At 49.1% G+C, this 18,317-nt stretch overlaps 1 protein-coding gene and 1 long non-coding RNA gene across 5 annotated transcripts in view; one reads left to right on the top strand and one right to left on the bottom strand.

The window, feature by feature from the left end:
• LOC131384111 (uncharacterized) overlaps nucleotides 1-614 on the bottom strand; it is a 48,173-nt gene extending 47,559 nt beyond the window's left edge. For all 4 annotated transcript variants that reach the window (XR_009214641.1, XR_009214643.1, XR_009214640.1 and 1 more), the window contains exon 1: nucleotides 485-614. This is a non-coding gene — a long non-coding RNA (uncharacterized LOC131384111). The remainder of the gene's footprint in view (nucleotides 1-484) is intronic.
• A 182-nt stretch (nucleotides 615-796) lies between these two features.
• Nucleotides 797-6,694, top strand: DMRTA2 (DMRT like family A2). The gene is made up of 3 exons (XM_032159076.2): nucleotides 797-1,129; nucleotides 2,696-3,262; nucleotides 4,513-6,694. Exons 2-3 carry the CDS (start codon nucleotides 2,704-2,706, stop codon nucleotides 5,574-5,576), a joined length of 1,623 nt encoding a protein of 540 aa, XP_032014967.1. The 5' UTR covers nucleotides 797-1,129; nucleotides 2,696-2,703; the 3' UTR covers nucleotides 5,577-6,694.
• The last annotated feature ends 11,623 nt before the right edge of the window (nucleotides 6,695-18,317 follow it).

The raw sequence follows: 18,317 nt of genomic DNA, 5'->3' as shown, positions 1-18,317 counted from the left end.
GCGAGGGACGCGGCAGGCACCGACAGGAAGCGCAATCTCATTTCTCTTCGCTGAGCTTCTCTTTAAACACGAAAATCTTCATAAACCACACTTACCCTCCAGGATGACTATCGTATCAGGACTTTTAAAAATAAAGTAACTGAGCTTTAAAGGAGACAGGAGGACAAAACCAAAGCAGCCCCCAACTACCCCAAACTCGTCGGATTTGGGAGCGCGCCCAAACATAGCAGGAAGAAGGCAGGAAAAATCGTCCTGGCATTTATGCCTTGAACGATTTTATGCCCTTCCCCACCCCCGCCCCCCCGTCCCTCCCCCACCCCGACCGCAGTAATTGAATTGTCACCTGCCCCCCATTCCGCCCCAGGGCTCCAGGGCCACTTGGGAAGCTCGGCTTTGCCAAGCTCTCCCGGCCAGTGAGAGCGGCGCAGCCGAGCCGGCGCCCCAGAAGCCGAGAGGTTACACAAGTCTACCCAGAGAGGCGCACCGGACACGGTAATTAGGAGCAATTCACACGCTCTCGGGCTCACGGAAACTACTTGTCACGAAATTTTCAACGCTCCTCCTCGCCCACTTTTTTCCACTCCTTTCCTGGCGCGCCCCCTCCCCTCCCGGAGGCACACAGTGGAGCTTTTGGAGTTTCGAATCTTTCGGACACTGTAGAATGCGGGGCTCCCCGGGCGCGGGCCCGGCCAATCAGAGCGCCGTGTGCCTCCCCTGGCCAATGGCAGGCGCCACATTGTTGTCCAATTCTGTCTAATGGAGCCCTAAGGAGCAACAATAGAGCGGGCGAGCGGCTCATTGAGAGTCTGGCAGCGCCGGGCAACTGGGCCCCGGCTGCGCGCAGCGTCCGGCGCGCACCGCGAGGGGACCCAGCACGGCGAGAGTCAGGTCGCGGGTTCCAATCAAGCGGCCCGCAGACGAGCCTCCGACCCGGATTTCTGAAGGGAGGGTTGTACTGCGCTGCGTTCTGAGGGGTCCAGAAGTTCGGACATGGTGACTGAAGGAGGGTGACGTGGTCAGATAAGGGGCCGGGGGCAAAGGGAAGAGGCCAAGAGCGCCAGCGTCGCCAGTGGAGCCGGGAGGCGCGTGCAGCGCCAGCGGAGGAGGAGGATCCCGGAGCCCAAGGCAGGTAGTTGAGGGCCGCAGGGAGAGCAGTGGGTGGCGACCTGGTCTGCGGCCCCTGTTGAGGAGGCCTGGGCCCCGTGGGCCTTAGGAACGGCGCCGCCCGAGGGGTCTGGGAGAGGAGGCAACGCTCATAGAGAGGAGGTCTGGGACTCTCGGACGGAGACACAAGGACTCTGTCCCGGGCTCTGGCAGGGACAGGGAACGCGGGAAGCAGAGGAGACTGCGGCAGAAGCGGGGAGCTGGGCCTGCTTGGGCCTTGTGGGGCTGCGGCGTGGGCGGGACTCTGGTGTCCGTTTATGGCCAGTTGCGAAGGCGACTCCCCTGGCCTGGTGCAGCCTGCTGGGCCATCCGTGTCCTAGGACCCCAACTCTGAGATCAGAACGCAGGAGCCTGCGCTCCAGCGGGGTCCCCTGGGACCCCAAGACGGGGAGGGCGTGTCTGACGACTCTGTCCCTAAACCCGGAGGGGAGGGGAGGGCAGTGCGAGGTGGTCTTCGAGAAAGATCCCCCTCCCGAAATGCCTAACTTTTCGCAGGATACGTCTTCCGCCCCGACTACTACTCCAGACTGCGAAGCTAAAAAATTGCACCACAGGTTTTACCCAATCCCCTCCCCCGGCATTTGCCTGTGGGTTTTTTTCTTACACATTCTCCTCTCCCAGTCGCGGCCCCTGGATCCCGGACACCGAGATCAGCTGCTTTTCACTGTTTTCCTTGCCCATGAAGCTTATCTTTGGGCTGGGTTTGCCTATACAGAAAGTTTCTTTGGCCGAGTTTTTCTCTTTAATACTACCAGACCTAAACTAAACTCCACACACATTTTCTCTCTCACTCTCTGGAGGCCCGCACCGTGGAACTTTTAGGGCTCACATTTTTATGGGTCCCAGAGCCACTGGGCCTAACTTTGCCTGAGTTGTTTCCTCGCCCCCACTCTGCTTCCTAAAGCTATTCTTTCTGTTGCTGATTTTTCTCTCCAAAGCTTCTGCCCCAAACTGCATTAAAAATAAACAAAAAGAAACAAAACTCCGGCCCAACCAGCTCAACTCTGCGCCTTCACATCTCTCTCCTCTTCACCCTTCCACCAAACTGACCGTTTTGCTCCGGGTTTTCCTGTTTTGCCCTTGGCATCAGCCTAACTTCTGGGCCAAAACTGTCGCTCTAATCCCAGTCCCGTCAAACGAACATTTCTCTCACCCGTCTCACCCCGATTAGGCTAAGCTTTGGGGTATCATCTTAACTTTTCCAAATCCTCATTACAGCCATCTGAATCAGTGACTTTCACACTTTACATGTCTCTTTATTTTTTCCAGCGGAATCACTGATTCAGACAAAATCTTACTCCCAGCGTGTAAATCAAGTCTAAGAGCAGCCGTGGCCGGACTGGGGTGAAGGCGCTAGGGCTCACAAGGAGGTTCCGACTGCACCTCCTCCCAGCAATTCTGGCCCTGCTAGCCCAGCTTCCGCGGCCCAAATTTCCCTCTCCAGCTTGGGTTCCTCAAGGCTGCGCTTTGGCCTAGCGCGCGGTGTGCTCCTCACCAGATCTCTCCCCTCTCCCACCTTCTTTCCCGTCAGGTCCTGTCATGGAGCTGCGCTCGGAGCTGCCCAGCGTGCCCGGCGCGGCGACGGCGGCGGCGGCAACAGCGACGGGGCCGCCTGTGGCGTCGGTGGCGTCGGTGGCGGCAGCCGCGGCGGCCGCCGCATCGCTACCGGTGAGCGTGGCAGGCGGCCTGCTGCGGGGGCCGCCACTGTTGCTGCGGGCAGCTGAGAAGTACCCGCGGACCCCCAAGTGCGCGCGCTGTCGCAACCATGGCGTGGTGTCGGCACTCAAGGGCCACAAACGCTACTGTCGCTGGAAGGATTGCCTGTGCGCCAAGTGCACGCTCATCGCCGAGCGCCAGCGTGTCATGGCGGCGCAGGTGGCGCTGCGCAGGCAGCAAGCGCAGGAGGAGAATGAGGCGCGCGAGCTGCAGCTGCTCTACGGCACTGCCGAGGGGCTGGCGCTGGCCGCCGCCAACGGCATCATCCCCCCGAGGCCCGCCTACGAGGTCTTCGGTTCAGTGTGCGCCGCCGACGGCGGGGGACCTGGAGCGGGAGCGCCCGCGGGGACCGGAGGCGGAGCAGCTGGCGCAGGGGGCTCAGGTGAGAGCGCGGCCAGGCCGCAGGTAGGGGCAGCAGGATCGTAGCTCTGGGGCGCGCGGCCCTGGGGCTTGTCTCGGTTCAGAAAGAGTAGAATCCCCGTGTCCAGTCGCCGCGACTGCTAGGGTTCGCCGCTCGCCCAGCCTCGGGTATGGAGGGTGGGTACGGAAACTCTCCTTTCTCCCGCTTCTGGAGCATTTGCACTTTACCCCTTTCTCCTGCATCGGGCCCAAATGTACACGCTTTAAATTTTTTACTCGCCTCTACCCAAACGCAGGCAGGTCCCTGCTTCTTTGCTTCGTCTTCTCCCCAGGTGGAAACCTGCGCATCTTCCTTCGCTCTGCGCTTCTCCACAGACCCTTTCTCTCTGCTCCTTCCCAACTCTCTTAAGGAATTCTCCTACCCCGTTTAACTGACACCCATCCCATTGCTTTCCCTAGGTTCTGAGACGCCCTAGTTTCTTTTCCCCTTCTCGCGTTCCTAATGCCCTCTGGACAACCGCTTGCTGCGCCCTCCCTCCTTCTAGCTTCTTCCGCACCCTCCCTGGTTTCTCAGGTCTGCTTTCCTATGTCTTTTCCTCTTGGCGTCGCTTCCTACTCCCTGCCTAGCCCCACCCTCTTTTTCCGGACCCCCGTGGCTTTTTGTGGGGAGGGAAGAAATTAGGCCAGGGCCGTTGAGGGAAAGGAGGGATCAGCTCTAAACTTGGGAGGGAAGAACTTCTCAGGTCTCAATTTTGGAAAGGGTGGATTTAGAAATAGGGGCTCTACTTGTGCCTGTAGAGAAGCTTGGGACCTCCTAGATAACCAAGGGTGCCTTTCCTTACAGGCTGCACTGCCAGGGCAGGCATCTTCTATACAGTGGGCTCCTGTACAGCGTGGTTAGGCAGAAGTTATGTTGTCTCTTGTTTGAACCCTGGACCTGGCCACTTCTCCAGGGCAGGGCAGGACTGGAAAGGAAGTTAAGGGTGGAGGTGTTGGGGCACAGAAGTGGGGAAAGCAGCACTGAACATCGAGTTTACAGGGCGCAGGTAGTTGGGGTTCTGAGGAGTACAGAAAGAGAGGGAGCCCTGTGGTCAGGGCTGTAGGGGCTCAGAGCGGAAGGAATGCTAGAGCAAAAAGAAAGAGGGGCACTGGGGCCTAGTGAATAAGGGCTGTGGGGCTGAGGGAGAGGAAACTGAGATCCAAAGGGCCGAGGTGCTGTGACCGCAGTCTTCTAGCTAACTGCTCCTCACGACACGTTTTCTCCCCTCCCAGAGGCCAAGTTGCAGAAGTTTGACCTGTTTCCTAAGACGCTGCTTCAGGCAGGCCGCCCGGGCAGCCCGCCGCCGCCGCCGGTGAAGCCCTTATCACCTGACGGCGCAGACTCGGGGCCCGGGACGTCGTCCCCGGAGGTGCGGCCCGGCTCAGGCTCGGAGAACGGTGATGGCGAGTCCTTTTCGGGTTCGCCCCTAGCTCGGGCCTCCAAAGAGGCAGGTGGCAGCTGCCCAGGCAGCGCTGGCCCTGGCGGCGGCGGCGGCGGCGACGAGGACAGCCCGGGCTCCGCTAGTCCTCTGGGCTCTGAATCCGGTTCAGAGGCTGACAAAGAAGAGGGTGAGGCCGCGCCGGCGCCAGGGCTGGGCGGAGGCTCGGGTCCACGGCAGCGGACGCCGCTGGACATCTTGACACGCGTGTTCCCAGGCCACCGGCGAGGCGTCCTGGAGCTGGTGTTGCAGGGCTGCGGCGGCGACGTGGTGCAGGCCATCGAGCAGGTGCTGAACCACCACCGTGGAGGCCTGGCGGCCGGCCTGGGCCCTGCGGCGCCCCCGGATAAGGCCGCCGTGGGTGCTGCAGCAGCTGCAGACGACGCGTGGCCCAGCCGCGTCGACGCCGCCGCCGCTACCGCGGGGCCTGGGCTGCCTGCGCCGCTGCAGGCCGGGCCCGCCGCACCCCCGCACCACAGACCCTTGCTGGCCGGCGCCATGGCGCCTGGGGCGCTGGGCTCGCTTAGCAGCCGCTCGGCCTTCTCGCCGCTGCAGCCCAACGCCAGTCACTTCGGTGCGGACGCGGGCGCCTACCCGCTGGGCGCGCCGCTCGGCCTCAGCCCCCTGCGCCTGGCCTACTCCGCGGCGGCGGCGCACAGCCGCGGTCTGGCCTTCATGGCGCCCTACTCCACCGCCGGCCTGGTGCCCACGCTCGGCTTCCGCCCGCCCATGGACTACGCCTTCAGCGATCTCATGCGTGACCGCTCGGCCGCCGCTGCTGCGGCGGTGCACAAGGAGCCGACCTACGGCGGCGGCCTGTACGGGCCTATGGTCAACGGCGCTCCGGAGAAGCAGTAGGGCGAGGGGCCTGGCAGCCGGCCGGTCCCCAAACAGGAACCCCAGCCCTGTCCCCGCGGGCCGTCGACCCCTCTTCGCCCAGCGCTCTCTCTGAGCCCTGGCTGGGGTCTTCTCACTCCAAGGCGGTTTTTGGGTTTTCTTTAGGAGGGTGGGTGGAGAAGGCTGAGCAAAGGGGGAGCAGCTACAGACAGGTGCAGGTTTTCTCGGAGGGGGTACGCGGCCTGGGTCCTCATCTCCTACCTCCGGATCCCTCTTCCAGCCTCGCCCGGCCCCCTTTCCAAAAGGCTGGGAATTCATGAGAATTCAGAGGCTGCGACAGCAGCGCAGGCTCCTGCGGCTCCTTAGCTGTGCTCATCCGGCTCTCAGTGGATGGCAGGATAATCCGAGAGTCTTTTCTGTGTCTCCCCAGCCCCCACTTTTAAAAAATTTAAATATTCGCTCTAACAAATATAAATATAGGATGTATAAATCTCTTGGCACTGAGTCGAGTCTTTGGGACACACATATATATCGATACAATTGTAAAAAAAAAAAGGAAACAAGTTCTAAGGTGCACTTTCCTCGTTGCGGTATTTGTCGCTCTCTTTGTTGCTTATGCCGATAAGCATGGGTTTCCTTGGTGCAGTGTGTTTTTATATATGTATAAATCTATATATAATCTATACATATATATATACAAGCCAGTGTATAATGTTATAAAATGGAATTCTAAGTTATTAATTGTAATCTGTAGGTGACCTCGGTATTAACGTGAAAAACATTCAAAAACAAGCAAAAAAAGGGACAAAATGGAAAAAAATTAGACTATGCGCGCATTGTACTTATCAGGTTTATAGATTAAATATATTGGAAACTCGGGATGAATCCTGCCCACCTGCCCCTCTTGCCTGCGGCTGGTCTGTCCCTAAGGAGCCGTCAAGGTGCGCACTGAAGCAGGAACAGAGCGACGTGTGACTGAGCCAGAACCGCCCGCTCGCGGGCCCATCCTCGCCTCCCGGGACTCGCCAAACGCCCTGACTGAAGGGCCCGCAGCGGAAAACGCTGCTGCAGAGCAGCACTTTGTGCTTTCCTTTGCATAGATATGAGCTAGAAATAAATGTTATTTTCTAAGAAAACAATGCCGAATCCCGTCCCGCTCCTCGAGAAATGGGGGGTGTGGGGAGTGGGGGGCTCTGGGGAAGGTCGTGATTTCCCGCTCAGGCCGCGGCGCTAAGGAGACGCTTGTCCGAGGTCCCATGGGACCTCCGACCCTCGGGCTACTGGGAGAGGAGACTTCCTGTGGTACCCGGAGGACCTATCCCACCAGAGTGGCGCGGGGCTCACAACTCCCGAAGGACCCGCGACCGTTGAGCAGCGGGAACCCAGTGTGTACCCCAGCTCGGGCACCCTTGCGGAGGGGTCGCCTTGCCCCGGCTCTTAGTTTTTGGATCGCCGGCCCGAGTCCTCACAGGGATCTTGCAAGGCTGGGGGCCCAGTCCCCGCTCTTTCCCGGGTGTAGATTTGGATGTAGCTCGGGCCGCACACTGCGCGCTCCCCATCCCAGGTTTGGAACCACAGGCAGCGAAGGTGACGGCTGGGCAGGGTGGCTGCTACCATTCTCCTGACAAGGGCTACAGCCTGGGAGTTATGGAGTTCTGGGGAGTTGGGGTGGCATGCTGCCTTCCTTGAAAAAGTGTAATCTGGGAGAATGGCCGTGAGCACGCGACTTCGAGCCAGACCTCATCTCTCACCCTTTTCACCTTCCCTCCTCAAGCCCAGCAGAGCAAATTAGCCGCTCCGGGGCCGACCCTCTCCCTCAACCTCCAGTCCCTCCCGCTCCCCGCAGGGTGACTCCCCCGCTCCAGGAAAAGAGTGACTCCTCTCCTCGGCTGGGTCCGGCGACATCCCAAGGTAAACTTCTGGGGCCGGCTCGAGTTCCGCCAGGCAGTGAAACTTAATAGCAGGACAAGAAAACGGTTTAATAAAGAAGGGCTTTAATGGGGAACTAATTTGATTGAGTTGCCTAATTCCACTTTAATTGGAAAGGGGGTTTGGCTGTCTGGTGATGAAGTGCGAGCGCGATGAGATGAAAGTGGGGGAGAAGGACCCAGAGAAGAAAGATGCCGGCAAGAGCGATGGACGAAAAGGGGATAAAAAAGGAGAAAAAAGAGGGCGAGAGGAGAGGGAAGAGTTAGAAAGAAAAGAGGAAGGCGGGAGAAAGCGTGCGGAAGCTTCTGGGAGTGTAAACTTTCTTGCCCTTGGCCGCTGCGCCCTCTATAGCCCCCGCGCGCTCCCCCTACCCCAGGTTTTTGGAGCCTCCCAGCCTCTCCGCAGGGCGGTTCTGGCCGCCTCATCCCCGTCCTCTGCCCCACCGCACCCAAGGTGTTGGTTTCGGGAAGGACCTGGGTCCCCCGAGGCTCCTCGGTTCCTCTCGGTGCTCTGGCCGGACCCGAGGGGGCGGCTTGTGGACCCGCGTTACTCATTCCCAAGAACATCTGGAGCGTCACAGACTTCAAGACTATTATATTAGTTCTCCCTCACAGCAAACCAGGGTGAATCCAGAGAGTTGCTTACTACCGGCCCCATTTTACAGAGGAGGAAACTGAGGGCCATCTGGTCCAGGGAATTGTCCAACTTTCCCGGACCCTGGATCACTTCGCCTCTCCACCGCCCCTAGTGGGTCTCCTTCTCCTCGCATGAGGCGGGGTCTGCTGGCCGAGAGTGGGAGGTTTGCGGAAACTCTCCTTCCGTGAACACAGGAGGCCCAGAGAGAAGCAGCGTGACCCCAAGCGCCCAGGCCTCAGCTCCAGGCTGTCAGCACCTTCCGGTAGAGCTCAGGAAGGCTTCGTGAGCGGTGGGCGTTCTAGGAGTGAGGTAGTGGGGCACCCGAGGTCCCCCGTTACAGGGCCCGGAGCGTCTCCATGGCCCAGGCCCCGCGGTGGAAGACCAGGTAAGTCAGTCACAGCCCTTAGCGCCTGGGAACGTACTGCGCCCACGGTGCGCCCCTGACCCGCTGCCCATTGCACAGTCAGGAACAGGGAGGCGCAGAGACCTGCAATGACCGGCCTGGGGTCGCACACCCAGGCCCCAGGGAGCCAGTATCTGAGCTCCAGACTCTCTGGCCTGGTGGCAGGGGCAGGGGGGCGAGTGAGTCTCCGCTTCTGGGAGCTTCCGCAGCCGGCAGGAGGGGACTGCGGCCTGAGCTCCGCTGGGATCAGCGCTAGGGAGGAGTGTGGGGTACCCCAGTCTCGGGCGGCGTTCGCACCCTGGAAAGAGAGGGCAGTGGCAGCAGCGTTACCTCTTTTGCTTCTGGGAGAAGGGGAAACGGGAATCCCCTTCCTGACCGCTACTGTCCACGTTTATTCCTGAATGCTTCCCAAAGCAAGCTGGAGCCGACTGGGTCTGGGCACTGGGAGGATGCGAACCCGGGCCACCGCGGGTAGCTCCGGCTGGTGGGGAGCTTCCCCGCCCCACCCCTCCTGCACAACAGCGGCAGCAGCGACACACTGGCACCTACTGTATGCCAAGTCCTGTATCAACCATGTTCCCCAGCAGAATCCTGCTCAGTGGGCCAGGAAGAGCCTAGAGCCAGGGTTCAGGCTCAGTCGCTGGCTGGGGTTATTCTTTCTTGAATTACTTCAGTCAGCAAATATTTGCTAAATACTTAATGTATGTCAGGCCCAGTTCTAGGACCCTGGGATACACAAGTGCACACAAGGGAGGTCTGGCCGGGGAAGGCCACTTCCTCAAGGCACTCTGCCTCAATTAAATGGTGGAATAGTGGGGTCTGTCTCTCTGGGTGCTGTGAGAAGTAAATGAAATAATATCCAAAAGCTCTCAGCTCAGTGCTTTCTCACTAGGTGTTCACTATTACCATTCTCATATCCTTTGGTGTGGATGGTGTGGCCCCATTCAACAAAGGAGTCAACGGCTCAGAGGGATCCAGTGACTGGAGCAAATGGGGCTTCTGAGCCCTCTAAAGTGTCACAGATTATGGGAGACACCCCGCCTAGGGCATGGGGCCACACAGACAGATGGGAGAGTGTGGTTCTGTAAATGCCTCAGAGGAAGTGAGCTGAGTCCTGAGGGGTTTGGTGAGGGGCAGCATTGTGATCTGTGGTAGGACATTGGGGAGGCAGTCAGGGGTCCCGCTGGACTAGCAGATGGAAAGGGAGGAGGGGGAGACAGGCTGTTGAGGTTGCACAGAGTCAGAGGTTAGATCATGGAGAAACTTGAGTGCCAGAAGCTGGGCCTGGACTTCAGTACTGGGAGCTATTGACAACAGGACCTGCTAAGATTTGCATCTGGATTTGGTAGATTATTTGGAGACAGGCCCAACCTCTCCCTCAGGGGCCGTGACAAATGGTTGTGCCAAAAAGGGATCAGTGGAAGTAGTGTGAGGGAGAGAAGAGGGCCCATTCAAGAACTGCTAGGAGCCAAACTACCCACTGTTGATCCAGTGTTGGGAGTAAGTAAGGAAGAGGCCTGATTCCCACCTGGGGCAGAGACAAGATTTGAGGGCAGGGAGAAGAAGCTTCATGTTCAACTTCAGAGTTTGAGGGACATGTAGGTCTTCTCAGCATGGATACCAAATGGTAGAAAGAGTCAGCTGTTATCTTGGAGGAATGAGGTGGCACAGCTCCCTGTCCCCCGAGGACACAGGACTCCCTTAGTGGAGGCCATGGGCCTGGGAGAGGTGTTGAGACCCTCTCACCATGTCTCTTGGTGCCAAGAGGACTGGCCCCTTAACATAACAGACCATGCCTCGTCCATGAAGGTCACCTCTGCCTGGAAAGCTCTTCTCGTTTTCCTCTCTTTAAGGATTCTCCCCACCTTCCTTAGGGTCAGTTTCACAGGTGGACTCACTGTGAACCAGTGAAGCTTAAACTTCAGGTCTCCACACCTGACATGTTCCTCTCAAGGTCTTGCACTTTGTGCATACAGTCAAGCGACTTCTATCTTAAAACTTCAGGCCCCATTAAAAAATGCAACTGCCCACTGGGCACGGTGGCTCACGCCTGTAATCCCAGCACTTTGGAAGGCCGAGGTGGGTGGATCACGAGGTCAGGAGATCAAGACCATCCTGGCTAACATGGTGAAACCTCATCTCTACTAAAAATATAAAAAATTAGCTGGGCGTGGTGGCAGGCACCTGTAGTCCAAGCTACTTGGGAGGCTGAGGCAGGAGAATGGTGTGAACCCGGGAGGTGGGGCTTGCAGTGAGCAGAGGTCATGCCACTGCACTCCAGCCTGACAACAGAGGGATACTCCATCTCAAAAACAAAAAACAAACAAAAAACAAAAAAACTGCATCTGCCACTGCCCAGTTTAGCTGCACCCTCATGGCTGCCTGTTCCTGTTAACTATTGTTGCATAACAAATGACCCTGAAATGTAGTGGTTTAAACAATAACCATTTTATTGTATCATTTATGGGTCAGAAATTTGGGCAGAGCTTTTTTTTATTGTTGACCAAGATCTCTTGGTGGTATTCAGCTGGTAGATGTGTTGGTCTGGAGACCCCAAGACAGGTTCAGTCACATGTCTGATTCCTTGGTGTGGATGGCTGGAAGGCTGGGCTCAGCTGGACGGTTAATTGGAGCACTTCCATCATGGTATCCTCAGGATATCAGACTTTTTACATGTTGACTCAGGGTTCCAAGGCAGATGTCCCAGAGAGCAAAGTGGAAGCTACAGGGCCTTTTGTGACCTAACCTCATAGGTCAGAGAATGTGACAAGAGTGTATTTGCAAGTTATTGACACTCAAGTCACACTGACTTAAAAAGAAGGAATTTTCTCCTTTTTTTCTTCTTCATAGTAATGACAATAATAATTACAGACATTTACAACTAAAATTTCCAGAGTTTATCTTAGGAAAAGTCGGAACCAGGTGCTCAAACACCATCACCTGAGCTGCTTTTCTCCATCTCTTAGATCAGCTGTACTCTAAGTTGTCTTCATGTCAGGCAGACTTTCTCCAAATGAAGTGCAAATGGCCATCGGTGACCTCAGCTTGCATTCTACTTTCTCTTTTGTAGTTAAACAAAACATCTTGGAAATGACTCATTGACTAGACTTTTGTCATCTTTCCATCCCAGAACCAAAGGGAATGGGACCTACTGGAAAATTAAGCTTTCAGGATAGCTGAATGTTTGCCCATTTCAGCCCTAAATTGTCTTTGTCTTAGCATTTTAGGGTAGGAGCTTTAGAAGGATGTTACTTGCTTTTCCATTTTCTTTTCCGAAGCCTACTGAGATGCTCCAGGTGTTCTTTGATTCAGCATCTTGTGATGTGCCGTAACAGGGTCGTGGGATCTTATTAGAGTGAGGGTTCACTGGCTTTGGCACTAAGAAATGCTTTTCCAATGTGTTTTTTATTTTAAAAACTTTTTACTATGAAAAATTTCAAGTGTATAAGAAAGTAGAGAATAGTATAATAAATCTGAATATTTGTATACTAATATCATAACTTTAATAACTATTTAACATTTTGTCATATTTATTTCACCTTAGTTTTTCTTTGATGTATTTAAAAGCAAATTACAGACATTGTGAAATGTCACTCTGAAATACCTCAATATGAATACCTCATCCCTAAAACATGAGGACATTTTCTTACAAAGCCACAGTACATTAGTATACTATCAATATTAAAAATAATCCCTTTATATAACCTAATACTCAATGTATATTAACATATATCTAATTGCCCCAGTTGGAAATACTTTTTAAATTTAACAATTGATTTGTTCAAACCAGGATTTGGTTGCCTGTAGCAGACACTGTCAGAGCCCCACCCATAGCCCTTGACCTTTCAGTCTACTGATTTCCAACATCCAAGATCAGTTTCTCTGTGCCTAAAGGCTTCCATTCTAGAACCACAAAAGGGAGAGACATACCAGGGTTGTAATGATGGGACCCATCCTTCCTAGAGAAGGCAATAAGAAGGATCATTGTTTGTAGAATATTTAAAACAATAATAATACTAAAAGTTGGTCTGCTTTTTAAGTTATTACCATTTCCCAGCAATTCTGAACAATGTCAGAGATAAAATATTTCTCACCTCAGAGAACTTTTGTTGGTGGTCTAAATTCTAAACAATCCCTGCAGTGATTGTTAAGTTTAAATTATGTGTGTGTGTATACACACAAACACACACACTATACATATTTCTTTGTTTATATATATCACAAATTGTCACAACTATTTTTTTTTGTTTACATACAGTAAAATTGACTTTTTCATAGTACATTTCTAAAAGGTTGATGAATGTATATATTTGTCTAACCACCATCACAATCAGGATTCAGAACAGCTCTGTCACCCCAGAAAGCTTCCCTGTGCTGCCCCTTTATAATCAAACCCTCTCCCCTACCCCTAATCTCTGGAAACCACTGATCTGTTCTCTGTCTTTACAGTTTCTTATTTTCCAGAATGTTACACAAATGAAACCAGACAGTATGTAGACTTTGAGACTGGCTTCTTTCACTTAGCATAATCCCTTTGCGATCCATCCAAATTGTTGCACGTGTCAATAGTCCATTCCTTTTTATTGCTGAATAATATTCAGTTGTATTGATCTATCACTATTTGTGTATTCATTCACAGTTACAGGACATTTGGGTTGTTTCTGTTTTTGGAAATTACCAATGAGGTTGCTATAAACATTCACAAACAGGCTTTTGTGTGATCACAAGTTTTCATTTCTCCAGGTAAATACCTCCCCAATCCTAGAGGAGTTTCTGCATCTAATCTACTTTCTGTCTCTATAAATTTGTTTAGTCTGGACAATTCATATAAATAGAATCATACAATATATGGCCTTTTGTGACTGGCTTCTTTCACTTAGCATAAATGTTTTCAAGGTTCATCCCTGTTGTATCATGCATCAGTTCATCATTCCTTTTCATAGCCAAACAATATTCATATATATATTCATATATATATAAATATATAAAATTTATCCGTTCATCAGTTGATGGACATTTGGGTTGTTTCCACTTTTTGGCTATTATGAATACTTCTGCTATATGTGTTCATTCTCTTGGTATATACTTAGGAGTGGAATTGCTGGGTAATTTTTCTCTATGTTAACCTTTGGAGGAACTACCAAATTTTTTTTACACAGCAGCTGCATCATTTTACATTCCCACAAGCAGTGCAATAGGGTATCAGTTTCTTCACATCCTCACCAACACCTGTTTTTGTCTGTTTTTTTTTTTTTTTTTTTTTTTTTCGAGACAGAATCTCACTCTGTCGCCCAGGCTGGAGTGCAGTGGTGCAATCATAGCTCACTGCAGCCTTGACCTCTGGGCTCAAGTGATCCTCTCACATCAGCCTCCTGAGTAGCTGGGACTGCAAATGCATGCCACCATGCCCAGCTAATTTTTAAATTTTTTGTAGACATGTGGTCTCCTTATGTTTATTTGCCCAAGCTCATCTTGAACTGCTGGACTCAAGCAATCCTTCTGCCCCTGCCTCCCAAAGTGATGGCCTTATAAGTGTGAGCTACTTTGCCTGGAAATTTTTATCTATCTTTTTAATTCTAGCCATCCTAGTGGGTGTGAAGTGGCATCTCGTTGTGGTTCTGATTTATATTTCCTGACAATTAATAATGTTGAACATCTTTTCATGTGCTTTCTGGCCATTTGTGTATCTTCTTTGGAAAAATGTTTATTCAAGTCATTTGACTACTTTGAAATTGTATTTGTTTTTTTACTACTGAATTGTAAAATTTATTTATATCTTCTAGATACAAGCCCCTTATCAGTTAGATGACTTACAAGTATTTTCTGCCATTCTGTGGTTTGTCTTTTCACTTTCTTGGTGGTGTCTTTTGTAACACAAAAGTTTTGAGTTTTGATGAAGTCCAGTTCATCTGTTTTTTTTTTTTTCTTTTGTAGTTTGCATTTTTTGTATCACATCTAAGAAGCCACTACCTAGACCAAGGTCATGAAGATTTACATCTAGATTTTCTTCTTCAAAGAGTTTTATAGTTTTAGCTCTTATATTTAAGTTTTTAATTCATTTTGAGTTAATTTTTGCATATGTATGAGATACTATCTTAATTCATTCTTTTACATGTGAATATCCAACTGTCCCAGCATTATTTGTTGAAAAGACAATACCTCAAAGGATAAATGCTTGAAGAGATAGGTACTCCATTTCCCATGATGTGATTATTACGCATTGCATGTCTATATCAAAATATCTCACATACCAAATAAATATATACCTGATATGTACCCACAAAAATTAAAAGTACAAAGATTTTAAAAAGAAAGATTATTCTTTTCCCATTGAATTTTCTTGGGACCCTTGTCAAAACTCAGTTAACCCTGAGAAGAACTTTGACAATGAAAGACAACAAAAAACCTAAATGAAAATAATCCCTCAATTAACCATAAATGTGAGGGCTTATTTCTGAACTCCCAGTTTATTCTATTGATTTATATACCTATCTTTATACCAGTACCACACTGTATCAATTACTGTATATTTGTAGTAAGTTTGAAATTGGGAAGTATGAGTCTTCCAACTTCTTTTCCAAGATTGTTTTGACTACATGGTGTCCCTTGAATTTCCATATACATTTTAGAATCAGCCTGTCAATTTCTACAAAGTAGTTAGCTGGAAACTGATGTGAATAGCATTAAATTTGTAGATAAACTTGAGAAGTATTACCGTCTTAACAATGTTAAGTCTTTCATCCATGAACATGGGATGTCTTTCTATTTATTAGGGTCTTCTTTAATTTCTTTCAACAATACTTTGTAGTTTTCAGAGTATAAGTTTTGCATTTCTTTTGCTAAATATATTCCTAAGTATTTTACTGTTTTTGATATTGCTGTAAATTGAATTGTTTCCTTAATTTCATATTTGGATTGTTCTTTGCAAATGTATAGAAATATGATTGATTTATGAATATTGACCTAGTATCCTGCATCCTTACCAAACTAATTTGTTAGTTCTAATTGTTTTAAGTGGGTTCCTTACGATATTCCTTTTACAAGATTATGTCTTTTGAAAACAGATAGTTTCACTTATTCATTTCAAATCTGGATGCCTTTTATTTCATTTTCTTGCCTAATTTTCCTGGCTAGAACCTTCAGTAAAATGTTAAATATAAGCAGCAAGACTGGATATCCTTGTTTTGTTCCTGTTCTTCAGGTGAAAGCATTTCATCTTTCCCCATTAAATATCACGTTAGTTATTATTTTTTGTAGATGTCCTTTATCAGGTTGAAGAAGTTTCCTTCTATTCTAGTTTACTGAATGTTTTTATTATAATGAGGTGTTAAATTTTATAAAATGTTTTTTTCCTGCATCAGTTGAGAAAATCATATGGCTTTTATCATTTACTCTATTGATATGGTATATATATATATACATATATATATATATACACACATATATATATATATATACATATATATATATATTAAATTTTTTTTTTTTTTTTTTTGAGATGGAGTCTTGCTCTGTTGTCCAGGCTGGAGTGAAGTGATGTGATCTCGGCTCACTGCAACCTCCACCTTCTGGGTTCGAGTGATGATTCTGCCTCAGCCTCCCAAGTAGTTGGGACTACAGGCACATGCCAGCATGCCTGCCTAATTTTTGTACTTTTACTAGAGATGGGGTTTCACCATGTTGGCCAGGTGGTCTCAGACTCCTGACCTCAGGTGATCTGCCTGCCTCAGCCTCCTAAAGTACTGAGATTACAGGCATGAGCCACTGCACCCTGCCATGATATGGTATATTCTATTAATTGGTTTTCAAATTTTAAAGCAACTTCATAATCTTGGGTTAAATCCCACTTGCTCATGGTGTATAATACTTTCTGTATGTTGCTGAATTTAGCCTGTTAGTATTTTGCTGAGAATTTTTAAGTCTATATTCATAAAAGATATCGGTCTATAGTTTTCTTTTCTTGTGATGTCTTTGGTTTTAGTACCAAAATAATCTGGTCTCATAGAATTAGTTAGGAAATGGTCCCTCCTCTTTGATTTTTTGGAAAAGTTTGTGAAGAATTAGTATTAATTCTTTAAGTGTTTGGTAGAATTCGCCAATAAAACCATCTGGGTCTGGGTTTTTCTTTATGGGTAGGTTTTAATTACTAATTCAATCTCTTGTTATAGATCTGTTCAGATCTATAACATATATCTATAATAAGGAATTTGTTCATTATTATTTCTGTAAGGTCAGTAGTAATGTCCCTTCTTTCACTCCTGCTTTTAGCTTTTTTAATTCTATTTTTATTTATTTTTTTTGTGAGACAGAGTCTTGCCCTGTCACCCAGGCTGGAGTGCAGTGGCACAATCTCGGCTTACTGCAACTTCCACCTCCTAGGTTCAAGTGATTCTCCTGCCTCAGCCTCCCAAGAAGCTGGGATTAGAGACATGTGCCACCACACCTGGCTAATTTTTGTATTTTTAGTAGAGATGGGTTTTCACCATATTGGCCAGGCTGGTCTTGAACTACTGACCTCAATTTGATCTGCCCACCTCGGCCTCCCTCCCAAAGTGCTGGGATTACAGCCATAAGCCACCATGCCTGGCCCCCCTATTTCTTTTTTTTTTTTTAAAGATTTATACCGATTTGGTCTCCAATTGTTCATTACTATTATATAGATGAACATTTCATATTTGAATGCTGACATTGTATCAAGCAACTTTGCTGCATTCACTTATTATTTATAGGAGCTTTGCTTGTATATTCCTTGGAATTTCCTACATGGATAATCATGTCATCTGTAAGTACGGATAGTTTTACTACAATATTGAATAGGAGTGATGAGAATAGAGATTCTTGCTTTGTCCCATTTTGGAGTGCAAACATTCAGTCTTTCCCCATTAAATATAGTATTAGTACTGGGTGTGGTGTTCTGGGATTCAGGCTGTCTCTAAGTCCAGGCTGGGAGATATTGGAGGAATAAAAACCAAGAAAACTCACCACTATAGTAATGATTCTTCAAGTTTTGGTTTCCTTTCCCAATCCTCTTGTTACTATTTACCTTTCAGAGTCCTCAGATCGCTGCTTCATGCATTCTTTCCAGGATTTTTTGTTGCATTCAATGTGAGAGACAGGGTGGAATGTGCTTACTTCATCTTAACTGGAACCAGAACCAAATGATCACTTTTAAATTACATATTCTTCACTATGCACTGTATTCTACATGGAAGTTAATTCAGAGGAATCCCAGTTAAACAGTCCGTCCCAACATATGTAGACTCAGCATATGAGCCACATTTATTTCAAGAGTAAGTTTGTAAAGGTTTGGAACTGTGGGCACTTGCTTAGGGTGCCATTTGTTTCTCCAAACTCTGTTGTACTACATATTCCTATTTAAATGGTAGATACGAAATAAATGATAGTTTAGTGAGTTGAAGGTGAAGAATCAGAACCTGAGTTATTTAAATCTGTTACTTTATGTGCCTTCTTAGAGATTTTATTTGTGTTAAAAATTTAAAATAGTAAAACAAAGTGTGAATTCTGAGGCACAATATTTTTGTTTGGTATGCATGGTGCAGTTCACATAAAAATGGGAGATATTAATCCCAAATCTTTACTTGTCTCTTTTATAATCATTCTCTGAATCTTTATGGTGTTCACACTTTCAGAAGTGTTTTTAATGTGTGACATTTGTTCAAACTTTGTTTAAAAAATTATCCATTCGGTTGGTGATTATGGAAGAAACAGAAGTGTGGTGTGACCATAGGGAAGCAAAATAAAACCAGGAAATGTTTTTTTTTTGTTTTCATGCA

Source organism: Hylobates moloch, unplaced genomic scaffold (genome assembly GCF_009828535.3).
Source record: "Hylobates moloch isolate HMO894 unplaced genomic scaffold, HMol_V3 SCAFFOLD_8, whole genome shotgun sequence".
NCBI classification, from domain to species: Eukaryota; Metazoa; Chordata; class Mammalia; order Primates; family Hylobatidae; genus Hylobates; species Hylobates moloch.
This window is presented reverse-complemented; position numbering and strand designations above follow the sequence as displayed.